The sequence below is a fragment of the Equus asinus genome, chromosome X (assembly GCF_041296235.1).
Source record: "Equus asinus isolate D_3611 breed Donkey chromosome X, EquAss-T2T_v2, whole genome shotgun sequence".
In the NCBI taxonomy this organism is placed as follows: Eukaryota; Metazoa; Chordata; class Mammalia; order Perissodactyla; family Equidae; genus Equus; species Equus asinus.
The window spans coordinates 100607009-100623324 of NC_091820.1; the positions used below are offsets into that span (position 1 = coordinate 100607009).

Sequence of the window (16316 nt, forward strand, 5' to 3'; positions counted from 1 at the left end):
TGTCATACAGTGATACCATTATGTCCTTCTAGAGTAGACACTTTACAGGAGCTTTGTGTAGCCTACAGATAAATCTAGCCACAGAAAAAGGCAATTTCTAGGGCACTGGTTTCTTTGAAAATACCAAAAGAGCATGGAGTTTCCGCTGTCTATGGGCCTTAGTATTCCAGGAAATAAACTTACAGAAGTTGGTAAGATTCAGGCATTCCTATTCCTCTTGTGGAAGAATTGGCTAGAAAAGATGGGGTCATTATGAGGATTAAATTATATACTGTATACACAATATATTATAAATTATAAAGTAGTATTCAAACTTCAATTTTAAACTAACTCTAGAAGTCACTCTGAGAACTGTCATGTGCTGTCATCTACCTCTACTTCAGATCCAATGTCATATCTAAAACTCAGGGCTCTTCATAAATAGTAATCCTATGTACCACGTGAAATGAATTTGTATGGTTATTTGGACTTGAACCTTCTCTAATGCCACAAAAGCTTCACTTAGGTGGTCAAGGGAAAGTGGTGAAAATAGGGAGACTCTATTACTCCCTTAATTTCCTAGACATTCCTGCCTCTTCTGCTGTCATCTCTTTTCCCCTTTCTAAGTATAAACTCCTGTTGTGTTACTTAGTTTGGGGAGACCAAATGACTATATAAGGCTGAGAAAATAAGTAACAGGGCAGAGCCGGAACCAGAAATGGAAAAGAGTAAGGATAATGAGAAGAGAGCAGCTGCAAGCTCCCGAGGTTGTCGTTGTTATGTTCCACTTAACTCTTCCTGGATGTTCTTTTATTCCACTTACCTTCCCGTATTAGGTACTCTATTTAACTAAAAATTGCAGAATGAATGCCAGATAGCAAACAACTACCTAAAATAAAAGCCCTCACAATAAATAACAGAATTGTAGGAAGGAATTTTATATAGTTTGGCATAGCTCACTAACTTCCAACTTATTTCCTAATGTTGATACACCAAGGAGGCCTGGACACCAGCTCTTTGAGTAGCATCCAGGAAGATAGCAGCTTGCTCCCTAGTTCCTTAAAATGTCAAGATTCTAGAATCTAGAGAGATAAATTTGAGACTCTGACCAATGAAACAAACCTTAGCAAATGCATGGACATACAAGGACAGGCACTACTGTTTCCTAGATATACTGGTGATGTAACATGTCATATGAAAGAATAAAAGCCTGCTAAGCACACTATTATTCTCTGGCTATTGTTTTAGAAGAAGAGACCTCTAGGAAATGCACTTCTGAGCAGAGGTAGCAAATTACTTTCAATTCGTGAATTGTGGCTGCTTTTAATCCCTGAACTTTGAAAGAGGTTTTCCACCTTGCTGAAAAAGGCAGCTGAATATATGGACTAGCTGATTCACAGGCTGTCCCCAGAAGCTAAAGAGAATTAACTGTGGACCGTAAATGAATTTAATGATAGGTTTTTCCTTTTTAATTTGATTTTCATAGGCTTCTATATTTATGGGAGAAACTGTCGCTGGAGTTACATAACTATTTTATTAGCCTGAAAATAGGAAGAGTAGCATAAAGAGTTGGAAAATGTAGATAGGATTATTATAAATGTTATAGGTCAAATAGAATTTCTGTAGGCTTAATAATTTTGCATAATTACCCCTACTATTTTTTTCCAAATATGAAAGCAATATGCCCCCAAACCAAAACCAGAAAAATTAATATACTTAATAATAATTTTCAAAGCTACCTCTAAAGTTCAATTATTTATAACGAAACTGTGGTAAGTGGAATGCTTGGCTAGAAGTTAGGATTGGACTAAATGATCTCTTTTAAATAAATGGATCTCATAGCTGATTCAAGTTTAAGAAATGATCACAAAATCTAGTTACGTATACATTAATCCAGGACTCATCAAAAAGTTCTCTAAATTTTGTTTTTCAAAGATTGGCACCTGAGCTAACATCTGTTGCCAATCTTTTTTTTTTTCTTCTTCTTTTTCTCCCCCAATCTTCCCAGTATATAGTTGTATATTTTAGTTGTGGTCCTTCTAGTTGTGGCACATGGGACGCTGCCTCAACCTGGCCTGATGAGCAGTGCCATGTCCGTGCCCAGGATCCGAACCCTGGGCCGCCGAAGCGGAGTGCACGAACTAAACCACTCGGCCACGGGGCCGGCCCCTCAAACATTCTTCTAATTATGAGGGTCTGAGACATAAGGTACACAGACTGCTGAGGGGGAAAACACAAGCAAATTTATAACTGGTTATGCCCAAATTTCATTTCTTTTCTTTGATGGATCAAAGGGATTTCCCTACAAATAGGGTTAGAGAATTAGGATACCCTCAAACAGAACTACAACCAAATGAATGTTTTCCATTTTATAGTTTGGACCCTTTTCCCTCCTCCACAGCACCTCTCCACTGGCACTCATGTTTCACGCACTAGTTCAGGAAGCCACACGGAGAGTAATCAACCTCATCTGCTAAAAAAGGAAGAGGGAAGGAAGGAGTTGAGGAAACACTCATCTTCCACTGAGTGATATGTGAAGACAATAAAGTACAAACTTCCATTCTCAACTACAAACCTTTTTAAGTAATTAAATGAGTTGAAAGTGGCAACAGAAATCTAACTGCCTCAGCAGTTAGAAAAGAGAATTGCCTAACTTTGCAATTCTACTGCAAAACCTTCAAAGATTATATGTATGAATGCCTTCTATTTATCCTTCATGGGGCTTGATGATACCCAGGCACATTCATGGTTCTAATCCACAAATTGTCCCCAACTCCACTACTTATGATCAAGAGTTGGTTTAGCTTAATATAAACTGGAGAAGGTCTCAGGCCCGTGAAGGCCTCCAGGTCTTTACACTCGCTGTTCTCTTTGCCTGAACTCTCATCCCTTGCCCCTTGCTAAGTCTTTACCTTGTTCAATTCTACCACTCATCCTTCCATCTCAGCTTCAATATCACTTCATCTAAGAGGCTGTTCCTTACCTCCTGGAGCAGACTGGGCTCCTCTGCTGACTTATCCCACTGCCTCCTACACTTTCCTATCATTGTACTAATCATTTTCTATTATGATTACTGCTGAATTGCCAGCTAGACTGTAAGTTCTGTGAGGGCAAGAACAGTGTCTATTCCATAACCAGTGCCCTGGCACATAACAGATGTTCAATAAATATTTGTTAAATGACTAAAGGGAAAGTAAAATATTAAAGAAAATTATTAAGCGTTAAAGAAACTTTCATGAACTCAAGAGAAAAAGAATGAAGACATTTTTACCTGAGCATTCGGTGTAGTTTATGAGGTGTCATCCCACATCCATCATCGGTAAAGGTCAAACAAGACTTATTCTTGACCTCCTCAACATCTATAAAGACCGTCCTGGCGGATACATCTGGATCTACAGCATTATCTGCAAAAGGTAGAAATCTGTGATATTAGATCTCTTTTTCCAATATTCGGCTAAAATCTCTAGTTCAGTGCCCCTAGGAGGATATACACTGTCCTTTATTCTCTCCACACGGATGTTCCGGAAGGTGAACAGGGAGCATTAATGGTAGTGCACTTACTAGGTTACAGGGAACAACAGACATAGTGGCAGATGGGGTTATGAAGCTGATTTCTAGATTTCACAGAATGACTGATCTGCAATCTGCTTTTCTCCTTATAAACTTTGGGGTCTCTTGGAAAAATAACTCCTCCTATATACAAAGCATTTTGCTCCATTTTTGTCTTATTACTTCTTGTACCTTACTCACTTTACTGCTCATGAGCACATACAGTAAAGGGTAGCTATTGAGAAGAGCTGAATCGGCAATTTTGGTACAAATAGATGCATATCACACACATTACAGTTTATTTGTGAAAATTTTATTTTCTATTTTTTTACATCACCTCCTGTGTTAAAGAACACATATTATCATGATCCCTGTTTACAGCCTAAGAGGCACTGAAAGAGTCAGAGGTTAAAATCAAAACATTTAATTGCCTGCCTGGATCCCAGTGATGGTAACCGGCACGCTTAGAGAAGGAGTGATTCTGCTTAGGTACTCTGCAACAGCCTTAAAGGAGAGGCTGTCCAACTCTCATTAAATGGAGAACATGGAATTAAAGTAGAAAAAAAATACATAGAAAGTTTCACCTTTCCTCCTGAGTTAGGTCTTCATAACAGGTTAATTATTTAAGACTCCAAAGACATCAAATATAGCCATATTCTAACATATATGCTATGCCCACAACCCCAGGGATGCCACTGTCTAGAGGCCATATCTTTTTGCCACAGGCACCAGTTTACATAATTGTCAGTCACTGACACATGTGGTGCAAAAGTCTCATTAGGGCTCACCGGCCCGAGTGGGAGGGCAGTTTGTGCCGCCTGTTGGATAGGTTCCTTAAGCACTTCTGTGTCTACCAGCTCTTTGAGCAAGACAGAGATGTTCCCGTCCACCCCGTTCCTTTTCCCTGGCATCATATACCGCCTCACTGATACCACGTGGCTGGGCTGAGAGAGCCGGGTGGGGTCCTGGTTGCATACTCATCTTACCACCACTGTTCAAACTGCGGCACTTCTCTACTGGGAGCATCCCTTACAAGCAAGGGCAGTACAGGCAAACCTCAATTTATCGCGTTTTGCTTTATTGCACTTTGCGGATATTTTGTGAAGGGCAAGACCCTCCACCAGCAAAAAGATTATGACTTGCTGAAGGCTCAGATGATAGTTAGCATTTTTCAGCAATAAAGTATATTTTAATTAAGGTATGTACATTGTTTTTTAGACATAACGCTATTGCACATTTGACAGACTACAGTAGAGCGTAAACATAACTTTTATATGCACTGGGAAACCAAAAAATTCATCTGACCCATTTTATTGCAACATTCACTTTATTGCGGTGGTCTGGAACCCAACCCACAATATCTCTGTATTACACATATTCAAAATGAAACTTTTTACAATACAATTAACAACATCAGTTACAATCACTTCGATGTATGGAATGTCCATCCAATAAAACGAGGCACAATTTCAAGGGCCACAATGGTACTGCCAGAGCCACTGATAAAACCGTCACTGCTTGCAACCTGGCAAAGTCGCAATAGCAGTCTGGCATCCCCAATAGCCCCAGAAGGGGGTTAAGAGGTCTGATACAGTCAATACTTAAGGACCAGGTGGAGCCAAAGCCCTGTGTCATGTAGCAAATCAAGTGAGCCAACTTTTGGCAGAAATTATAAGTTTGATATGCAATAGTGGCTTTTTCAGAAATACAGAGTTTTACTTAGTACAAGAGGCAGCAGTTTGTCTTTAACTGACAGAAGGATTCAGCATTGTGAAGCTGCCTACATTGTTTGAAGAAAGTATTTGGCAAGCAGGCCCTGAATTGTTGCAGGACCTATCAGTCACTCCTGCTGGCAGCAAGCCAGGGACATTGAGATTGATACCTTGAACTTGTCAACCAACAGGACATCATTTCTACTTTGAAAACTTGGGACACAGATGAATTTTTCTAACACTTTATGAACATTCACGATTCAAACACATAACACACATCAATTCCAATTCTGCATTTATACGACACATTCAATGAATCAGCTTGCAGGCTTCTCACAAAATTACTTTTACTCTTTTCCTCTCTACAGCAAATTCTGTCCAGACTTTACTAGGTGCTTTTTTACAGGAACACACCAAAGAGCTTTAATACAGGCACTTCAGGAGTTACGAAGTAGCTGCCAGGAGTAGCTAGACATTTTATGTTCTTGGCTGGAAGCGGTGGAGTACCGGAGGGAGGGGGCCCACAAGAGGCCAGGGTCAGCTGGAGCAGCAGGGAACAAGAGATCAGCCGGCAGGCAGTGAGCACAGCTCTGCGCTTACTTCCAGTTTTAAGTGGCCTTTCACTTGGCCTCAGTAAATGAAATTATAATAATAACACGGTCGACTTCAACATATGAACTTAGAATAATCAGGCACCAATCTGGCGGCTGGTTTCGATTCTACCTCTTGCTGTTTAACCTTCCAAAAATTTATCAACACACAGCACATGCTATTAGATCCCAGGGAAACTATCTTCTTCCATGGCCTGGCCTACCCAGCCTATGAGCAGGTAGGACAGCGAGAGAACCCCTACTCCCTCCCCTCGCCCACTTATGCAAGAGCTGCACTACCAGATCCCAAGGAGTCTTCTCTCTCCTAACCCGGCCCACGCTATCCTTAGTGGGAGGACCCTATCCTACCTCCCCTCACCCACCACTCAGGCAAGAGCATGAGAAACCAGATCACAAGGAATCTCTCTTATCCCCTAAGCTGGTGTACCCGACCCCTGGTCTTCTGAAAAAGCGCTGTAACGCAAGCCTCATACGTCATCAGAACCTGGGAGGCAATGAGAAACTGTCCCATGACAGCCTCCCTGAAGAGACAGGATGGCAAGTGGGAGATGGCTTTTAGGCTCCCCTACTCCAGGAAGATGGCCTATGTGGACTCCTGCAAGGTCACTGGGGCCAAGGTGCTGCCCTACAGACATTCTGCAAGCATCTAAAAGTATTCTTGTCTAAAATTAAGGTCATCATCTTTCTGACACAACCCTATCGTTCTTCCTCTGTTCTCTCTATATACACACAATTGAAATGACCACAAGTTTGAAATTTCAAAGTTTTTATCCCTCCCTGTCTTTTACTCTATACATCCCTAGGCGCTCTCCCATCTCGCTATTTCTACTCCCACCGTCAATTTCTTAGTTGACAGGGTTTATTCCCTCTCATCTGGATTACTGCGATAACCTAACTACTCTTTCAAAGCCAAGTCTCCTTCTTCTCCAATCCATCTTACACATCACTGCAAGATTAACTTTCCTGGAGCACATGACCATAATACTCCCCTGCTCAGAAAACTTACAACTAAAAGGCCAAATACCCAAGCCTCGGGGTCACATCCCGGTCCCAGTTCACCTTTCTAACCTCATTCCCTACTTGGTATTTAGAATAAAAAGATCTGTGTTTGAGTCCTGGATCTGCCACTTACTAGACACGTAACCTTGGAAAAGTCAACTGAATTCTCTGAGCCTCTGCATCCTTATCTGCAGGATGATTATAATAATAATGCTGTTTACCTCAAAGGCTAAAGCTAAAAAACGTATTTGGAAAAGCTCTTTGTAAACTCTCCAGAGACCTATAGAGTTGACTATTTGTGAACTCTATGCTCTAATTAAACTCAATTACCCAGTATTCTTCATGCCTTTGTTCATGCAGTTGTTCCTTTTGCCTGGAATGCCCTCCCCTCCCTTCACCCAGATCCACATGCCCCAATCCTTCAAATCTCAGCTCAAATGTCACCTCCTCTACAAAGCCTTTCCTAATTCTCTTCCTGGTTAGCTGAAGTCATCCCTCCTTTCTCTGAACTCCCACAGCACTAGATGAGTATATCTTTGCTGATATATCCCTTTCTATTTTGTTGTTATACAAAGCATATACTTCCTGTACCTATTTTCTCTCCCCTACTAGAAGGGTGAATCTGTGTTGTATTCATTTTTGTACCTACCACGGTGGCCTTGCCCACAGTGAGTGCTCAATAAACATTTACCGAATGAATGATTCACTAGAAAATTAATGCATAAGTGAAGGAGAAAACTGTTGAAGGAAAACTTGAAATGAAAGCTTTGGATTACCAATTAACACTGTGCTTTCCCTCTTTCTTGTTATTAATATGACTACAAATAGTCGTGATTTGGTTTTAAAGTCTGTATGTGTGTGTGCATGTATGTAACACACACACATACTTGCACTCATATGGAACATCTTGGACAAGGCTTAGGTTCTTTAGGTTAATGCTTGAGACAAAAATCATATATATTCAAAATTACAAATGATACACTCTTTAAATCCCCCCTAAAGTTCAGTATACAACATAGGTACAAACAGTTTTGCACAGTGCCACTGTGAGGGAACAACACGTTTCTGTCTCCCATTTCCCACTAAGTAAACCGTTACTTTGCCCTCTCTTTTTTCTTTTTTGTAAGTTACATGCACACAGACCTCATTCTACTGCGCAGTGTTTCACTCAGGCATGGTGCAAAACCTTAAAGATACAGTCCTTCTTCTCTAGAATTCAAAAGGCATCCGTGTCACTTTCTTTCCTGCACCTTCTCATGAACAGTCACACATACTGCGAGCATGCTGTGTTATGGTCAAACTGATCATCCAAGTTCCCTGTCATCCTTCCAAGTAACTCTCCTCACCATCTCCTCCTGCTGCCTACTGACTTCGTGCCCAAAGCAACTCACGCTGCACAGCCACAGCGATTGCTTAAGCAGGGGCTGGGGCTCATTTGGGGAGCTTGGAAACTATTTTCAAGATTTTGTTCTGTGCTACCTTGCCCCATAAATCTCTCTCCCCTCTCCCAATTTCGGAAACATTTATGATATGCTCCGGATGCTGCTGCGTTTTGTCCAGGAATGCTGTTCTTCTTTGCTTTCCACATAGTATTTAGCACACTACTGCAAAAGCTGGTGTACTTGGCTTCAAGGGATCAACTGAAAACGCTTTAAAAGCAAACATCGGTGGAGCGAGAGGTTAAGTGCTCAGTATTCATTCCAGCGGTGTGAGGGCGCTCGTGGACCACGGACCCAGCCCTCCGCAGTCGCAGGGAGCCAAATGCACTCGTGTCATCTCTTAAGAGATGTCCCATCATTCCCAGACTCTCTAGTCCCAAAAGTTAAAGAACTCCGTTTTCCAGACCTTTCCCCATGACCCTCCCAGGTCCTCTACAATGCCCCTTGGCTACCTGGGCGGCCTCTGTCGGTCACCAGTCCCCGCGGGGCCCAGGTGCCTTGGGGCCCGGTATTTTTATGCATCTCCTTTTGATTATTAACTAGGCTATCCTGGAGTGCCCGGAACATCACGAGCCAGAGAGAAAAGCCACACGGCAGTCGCAACTCTTCGGACACACCTTGTTTGCTCAGCCTCATTCGCGGAACTCCGGCCCCGGCAAGACAGCCGCCCCCTCCTGCGCCGGCGGAGCCCCCAGCCCGGCCCGCCCCGCGCGGCTCGCACGTTCCTCTCGCGGCCGCGGCCCCACGCTGGCACCGCTGCCTCGGGCGATCGCGGCCAGGCCCGCCCTCGCCACTCACCTAGCAGCTCCGCGATGGCACTGAAGGGTCGCGTGTGGCTGCTGGAGTTGCTCTGTAGGTAGCGGGGGCTCATCTGGGGGCGAGAGAAGGGCCCGTCCCGCGTGAGGCCTCGGCCCGCCGGGCCCTCCCCACGCGACCCCCGCAGCCCCGGGGCCCGCGCGCGTCCGCCCCCTCGGCCCCCGACCTACCGTGCTCAGGCGGATCCCGAAGGCCTGCGGGCCGCCGCCCGGCCGGGCCAGCGCACTCCCCGGCGCGCCCGGGCCCGCGGGGGCCCCTCGGTACAGGAGCATTTTTTTGGCCGCCACGATACTCGCTGGCCGCCGCCGGACTCCTCGGCCGGCCGTCCCGGACTGGCCCCGCTCCCTGCCACCCGCCGCGGCGGCCGCCGTCCGGCCGGCCTGCCCCGCTCCCACCGCAGCTGGCGGGGCGGGGCGCGCAGCCACCTGTCCCGGGCGGGAGGGGGAGGCCGGAGGAGGCGCGCGCGGCCCCGCCCTGGCAGCACCTCTCCCGACCCGCCGACTGCCGGCGGCCTCCCTCGGCCGTACGGAAATATGGCGACCTCCTGACAGCCGCTCCTCGCTCCCCGCCCCTCATTAATTTTTGGCGTTTGCCATAGGCCGGGCGGCCGGGCGGGAAAGCGCGGGGGAGGGGGAGGGGGAGGGGGAGGGGGAGGGGACGGGGAGGGGGCGGGGGCGGGGCGGGCGGGGAGGGATTTCTGGAACAGAGTCCCAGTTAGGCGGCATGACTAACGGGCAGGATAAGACAAGTCTTACAAGGTCTAAAAACTGCAGTTTTGCTATCTGGGAAGATAGCAGGATCGCGTGATGGGAAAGCATTCTAACGACTCTGGGTCAAATGCCTCCAGAAGCACCCAGAACTTTCTAGAAGGCAATTGGCAAATCCTCTCCAAAGCTTTGCCAGCGTGCAGGGAGGCTGTTTATAAAAGAAGAAATTGGAATGCACTTAAATACCCCAAAATAGGAGATTTGTTAAGTTATGGAGTATCCATAAAATGAAATACCACGCAGTTCTTAAACGCCATGTAAGTACATGAATATTTATTGATGTGGAAAATGTTCATGAGGGAATTAAGGAAACACGAGGTTACAACATTTTGTGTAACATGATACCTTTTTAAGTGGAAAAACAAGTACGTATATACATATGCATGTATTCACACACACACATACACACAATAAGAAACACTTGAAACGACGTATTACAAGATGATATCTCCAGGTCTGGAATTATGAATTTTTCCCTTTTTTTCTTATTTGTGTTTTCTAATTTTGTACAATTAAACATATACTTTTGATTATAGAAAAAAAGATTTTTAATTTTTAGAAAATATCACATTCCCTAGTATGAATGAACCATAATTTATTTGACCATTCCCTTGTGATAATTCAGGTGGTTTTCAAATTTCTTTTTGACAATACAAAAAGTGCTGCCTCAGACATCCTCATGGGCAAACCATTAATTTCTGGTACTATTACCTCTACAGAATATTGCTGTATCTAACAGCATTTGTGTGATTTACTCTTAATTAATTTTTATAAGATGAAGGCCATTTACCCTCCCAGCAACAGTCATTTTTCTACATTCATAGCACTAGATGATTCTGATCTTTTAACTTTTTGCCAATCTTTTGAATAAAAAATAGCATCTCTTTATTGTTTTAATTTGCATTTCCCCAACTAACAGTGAAGCTGAATATCTTCTCAAATGTTTATTGTACATTTGTATCTCCTCTTCTATAAATGCCTGTTTATATCATTTGAGCATCATTTTCCCCCAGTGGGTCCTTTGCATTTGTCTTTTTTTTGGTATCTTTAAAAATCTTTTAAAATACACAAAAATATAGAGATTGATATAATGAATTCTCACACACATTACTCAGATTCAAAAATGATCAAGACTTTGCCAGACCTGCTTTATATATTCTTTTCTTCTTTTTCATTTCTGTAAGCATTTTAGAGAAAATCTGAAACATCATGTCATTTTACCTTATATACTTCAGTGTCCTCTAAAAATATGGACACTTTCTCAAAAACATGATCACAATGCCACTTTCACCCTAAACAAAATTTATAACAATTCTTTGCTGTTCTCTAATACCCAGTCCATATTCTGATTTCCTCAAGTATCTCAAAAAATGACTTTTTACATTTGGTTTGTTTAAATCTAGGTCCAAACAAGATGCACACGCTGCACTTGGTTCTGTGTCTTAAATCTACTTTAATCTAAAACAGTCCCCCCTCCGTTTTTTCTTCATGTTGTTGAGTTGAAGAAACCAAGGCACTTGTACTGTTGAATGCCCTACAGTCTCATTGGTCTGCTTCTTCATCTTGTCACTTAGCTTGTTCCTCTTGTTAGAGGATTAAGTGGAACTTGACTATAAAGCATAAGTTGGCTCCAAAGACTTCATTAGATTCTAGTACAAAGGTTGTTTTTAAGCAGGAACGCTCATAGATGGTGCTGCATGCTTCCTATTGCATCTTGCATCACATCAGGAGGTGCGTACTGTCCCACACTTAGTGACGTTCACATTGATCAGTGGGTTCAGGTGGAGGCAGCCTGAACGTTCCACTATAAGGTTGCCCATCAAGCCTTTACTTTATGGTTTCATCAATTGATGTTCACTGTCTGAAAGAAATGTTTTATTGGAGTCGCAGAATGATAGTCTAATCCCATCCTTCCTTGTAATTTGTTAATTGGGTCCTTCTGCACAGAACTTACCCTCATCAGCTTTGACTACTTGTTTACTGTGAAATACAATGTGTACAGGAAGAACAGGATAAATGCTTAATTCTTTACTCTTAATTGACAATTCGTAAAGAGTTGGTGCCTGTGGTGGATACTATGATGTGTCAGCCCACCTCCCATTTCAAAAAAAGGACTTTTTGGCTGAGCTGCTGAGAGAACTGTTGGCAAACTGCCTTCAGCTGTTAGCCCCTTCAGGGATTGCCTCAGGTACAGAGAATTGCCTCACTCAAGGTCACAAAATTTTCTGAGGCAGCCCATAGTAACTGACCAAAGAAGGGGTATAAAGGCTTGACCATCTCAGCCCAACTTGGGACAATTCTGAAGAGTCGTTCTAACTCCAGATCTTTCTGTGAGGTTGGCTGAGGTAGTTGTTGGGCCTGCAGTGCAGTTCAACGTGCCCCTCTGCCCACACCTGCTTCCTTCCATAGGTTTTAATCAGATAGACACCTCTTAATAAGCTTCCTGCATGGTACATGCTGTCCTGGAGTCTGCTATCTGGGGAACTCAAATTATGATACTTGAAACTGAAAGTTATCCAAGAAAGCTGGCACTTAGATGGGATTTGGGAGCTCGATCACTCACTGCCAGGTTGGCAGTGGGGATCACATCACAGCGGGTTAGGTAGAGCATGGATAACTCCCTGCCACAAGGTGGCAGTCCTATTATTGTTAGGACCGTCACCAGGTGGTGATTGTGATGGTGTACTGCTAGAAGGGAACATATGATCTGGTGTGATGCATCCAGTGTTTGAGAAATACGGGAGGAGTTGTAGCTGTAAGACCAATAGAATTCAATGGTTATTGAGCCTGAAGAAGATTGAACTCCCAGTGGAGACAGGTTTGTTATGCCTAAATCGGGATGCTGGAAAAGAACAGGACTGTGACACATAGGTTAGGCATATCTCGATTGATGCCACCAAAATCTTGAATCCACAGATTTCCCCGAACCCTGTGAGCCTGCAGAATTAGCCTGACTTCCCTACTGATAGTGCCCCCAGCTCTTGCTTGGAGATGACGCAGAGCTTCTCTCCCACAAGACAATGTGTGTGCTGACTTCCCCTCCTTCCCCTCCCACTAGGCCTGTAACGGGGGTTAAGGCATAGAACGAACATGCTAGGCCTGATAAGGGAGGGAAATGACTATACCCCAAGAAGCTACAAGACCTAGCCAGCATGACCTGGAAGAGTTCAGAAATAATTGGATTCTAAGAGTGCTTGATCAAGGGAGCTAGACTATAAGGTTGGATAAAGGAGAGTTTATCAATGTAGGAACACTCTCTTGGAATATTCTACTGGAATATACTTGGATGTAACACCCTGACAAGGACCGCAAGAGACTGCAAACTCACTACTAGGATAGATCCTAGAAGTATAAAAAAATGATGATCCATGCTAAGTGAGGTTGAATGCTGCCAGCTTTACTGTGCCAATAGTGGAGGAAGTGATGAAAAGATTCAGAAGTGAGAATACTGGAGTGGATATACAGTCATGCATCCCTTCACGATGGGGGATGGGGGTACATTCTGAGAAATTTGTTGTTAGGCAATTTCGTCATTGTATGAACATCATACAGGGTACTTACACAAACATAGATGGTATAGCCTACTACACACCTAGGCTATATGGTACTAATCTTGAAGGATCGCTGTCGTACATGTGGTTCATCATTGACCAAAATGTCATTATGTGGTGCATAACTGTACTGAAAAAGACTTGAAAACTCAAACAGAAAGGCACATGATACACCATTTACCAAGGCCCTAAGGAATGTTCTGGTGAGAGGGCCAGCAGCACCACTAAGAAATTCAGTGGTGGCTCTCCCTTGTAAGTTAGGCCTGACAGTGGGAAAGGCCATTACAGAATTAGGTTCACAGTAGCCGTTGGGATTGTAGGGCTCTGAAAAGATAGATATCTTATGCGAAGTGTAACCATCAGAAGTCAGGAGGGTACAATTACAATGAGTAGCAAGTTTGGAGAAGAAGCCAGAAGAGCCTGAAGCACAGTTCTGGAAATGTAACTAGAACATGGCATTCCTAGAGGAAGAATAGATGGGCAGGGACCATAAATGTCCATTTTGGTAAATTTTAACCAGAACCCCTATGTCTGGATCGAGCATAATCTTCCTTGCAAAGTGACACATTGCCATTTCTTCAATATTTTGAAAGCCTTGCTTGGCCCTCGCTCTTATTTGACTCAAGTCTTGGAAGTTCTGAAAATGCCATTGACTGCCTTCTTCTAAGGTGTGTGGTCCATCTGTCTCGCTTGCTTTGGAGCATCGTGAATGTGGCACTAAGTATTGGCGTGTTTACTACTTGGGGGATTTGGTGTTTAAACAAAAGCTTTGTGTCCTCCCAGGTAGTTGGCCTCCTGATTGGCAGCTGGGGTCAGAGGCCTCCTCTCAGCCCCTCACCAGCTCCCCGAGACAGACGGGTGGTCCCGAGGGGCCAAGGGAGCTGCTGAAAGGCTCGAGTTTGGCCTCCTTTGGGCTCTGCTGCTGCTGCACAGCAATAAACAAAGCGGCAAATGAATCCGAACAGATCCCATCCCTGTGGCTCCACAGGGCCCTAAAGCGGCCACAATGCGAGCTTGCACATACTTCACCACCAAACAGGGCTGCAGCAGCTGCTGGCACACGGTGAGGGAGGACTCCAGTGAACAGGGCGTGTCAGTGGGCACAGCATGGGCACCAGTTGTGAAACCCTGGGTCTTGCTGCAAAATGAGGAGCAGAGAAGTGCTTCAGCCAGGTGTGGGGGCGCTCTGAGAATCCCTGGCCTGACTCCCTCTGTCTTGGGGCAAAGCTTTGGACCTCAAGGTCAGCCTCGCCCTGGTCCGGGGCGCTTGGGTCCAAACCCTGAGCCACCCACATGATCTTTTTTATTTCATCCTGGTCCAGGCTGAGTTCCCCTAGCCACTGTCCCAGGCAAGTGGAGGAGCCAGAGAGGCACCTGGCATTTCCTCCTGTGACAGGTGGCTCCAATTGTTCCACACACCCATGTACTTGTTACCACGCGGGGCGCTCCCGGGGGGATGAGGTAGGGTTCTCCCAGCATCTTTTGACCCAGTCTCTAAGGTCACTTGTCCCGAGCTCCTGGATGGGGAGCACTCTCAGGATCCACACCCACGGAGGGTGAAGAAAGCAGGACCAGGCAGAGGAGGAAGAGGAACTGCCATGCAGCCACAGCAAAGCCTCCTACGGGGAGCTCTGGAGCCAGCGTGGCCCTCAGAGTTGTCCTACACTGTGGTAAAGGGGCCAGGGCTTTAGCTTCTGCACTGACCCGTCACGGATGCAGGCTGCCACCTGGGATGGGTGCACGACCTTGGGCGCAGTGGCTCTCTTCAACTAAGGGCCGTTCCTGGTGAGGGGCTCAGCTGTGCACTGTCGATCAGCAGCACTCCCTACAGCTGGGGAGCTGAGGGCTTCGGCGCTGAAGGGTCGAGGCAGAGCTGGGCAGTGCTCCACAGCAAGCATCCTTTCAGCAACTCACTTCCCCTCTCTGCGCCACAGTTTTCTCACGTGTCAGATGAGTGACGACGATGAGCTCCAGGATCCCTCCCAGCTCCGGGACTCTATGACTCCAACAGCCCTTGCTCTCTGCTCTTACCACCACCTCCCTTTCTCTTAGGCTACACCTAATTTAATGTCCCACCCCTTCTTCACTTTTTGCAGCGACTCCTCATTGCCTGTGATGAAGTGCAAAGTCCTCAGGTGACTTTCAGGCCCCCCCACGATCTGGCCCTGGCCTAGCCCTTCAGCCTCCTACCTCATTACTCTCTCTCCATGGCGAGCACTTTGTTTCTATCATGTTTTCCCTGAAAACACTCTCCCCTCCTTCCCTCTGCCCTTTCAGTAAGGGTGTGTCCTTTGTGCATTCATGAGCAGGGTAGAGTGGAAAGGGCTTTGGAGCCAGACCTGGGTTGAAATCCTGGGTCCAGCTTTTATCAGCTGTGTGACCTTAGGCAGGTCACTTAAGCTCTCTGAGGCTCAGTTTCCTCATCTGAAAGAATGGGGATGTTATTTTTTAATTGATGTCTTTTTCGTATGGTTGTTACAAGAAGCAAATGAGGTGACATATGTAAAGGGCCTAGTGCAAAGCTCAACAGAGCTCAGTAAATGTTGGTTCTCTTCTCTCCTCCTTTTGTTGAAATAGCTGAATCTAAACATCATCATCCAATGATTAGTTTGAAATATACTTAGAATGAGTAAATGCTGTATATAATTTGATGCTTTTCTCACTAATCCTTAACAAAAATCTAGTCGCTCAGAATTTTTAGTCTGGTGCCAAATAAATTCCCAGTGTCTGTCCAGGCTGCTCCCCAGTCTGCATCTTCAGTGGCCAGGCCTCTGCCTCAGTCATAAGAACAAAAGAAAACAGGAGCCTCTTTATTCCCTTGGCTGAGAGGCATCAGCCAGCATCAGCTGGGAACGTGTTGGAAACGCACCTTCTCAGCCACCACCACTCCACA

At 45.0% G+C, this 16316-nt stretch overlaps 1 protein-coding gene across 1 annotated transcript in view; it reads right to left on the reverse strand.

Moving 5' to 3' along the window:
- The window catches only part of MORC4 (MORC family CW-type zinc finger 4), a 48473-nt gene extending 38821 nt beyond the window's left edge, over positions 1 to 9652 (reverse strand). The window contains exons 1-3 of the mRNA XM_070503181.1: positions 9276 to 9652; positions 9088 to 9160; positions 3251 to 3383 (exon numbers count right to left, since the gene is read on the reverse strand). Of these exons, the coding sequence (XP_070359282.1) occupies positions 3251 to 3383; positions 9088 to 9160; positions 9276 to 9377 (308 nt within the window). The 5' untranslated portion in view covers positions 9378 to 9652. The remainder of the gene's footprint in view (positions 1 to 3250; positions 3384 to 9087; positions 9161 to 9275) is intronic.
- Positions 9653 to 16316: the final 6664 nt, after the last annotated feature.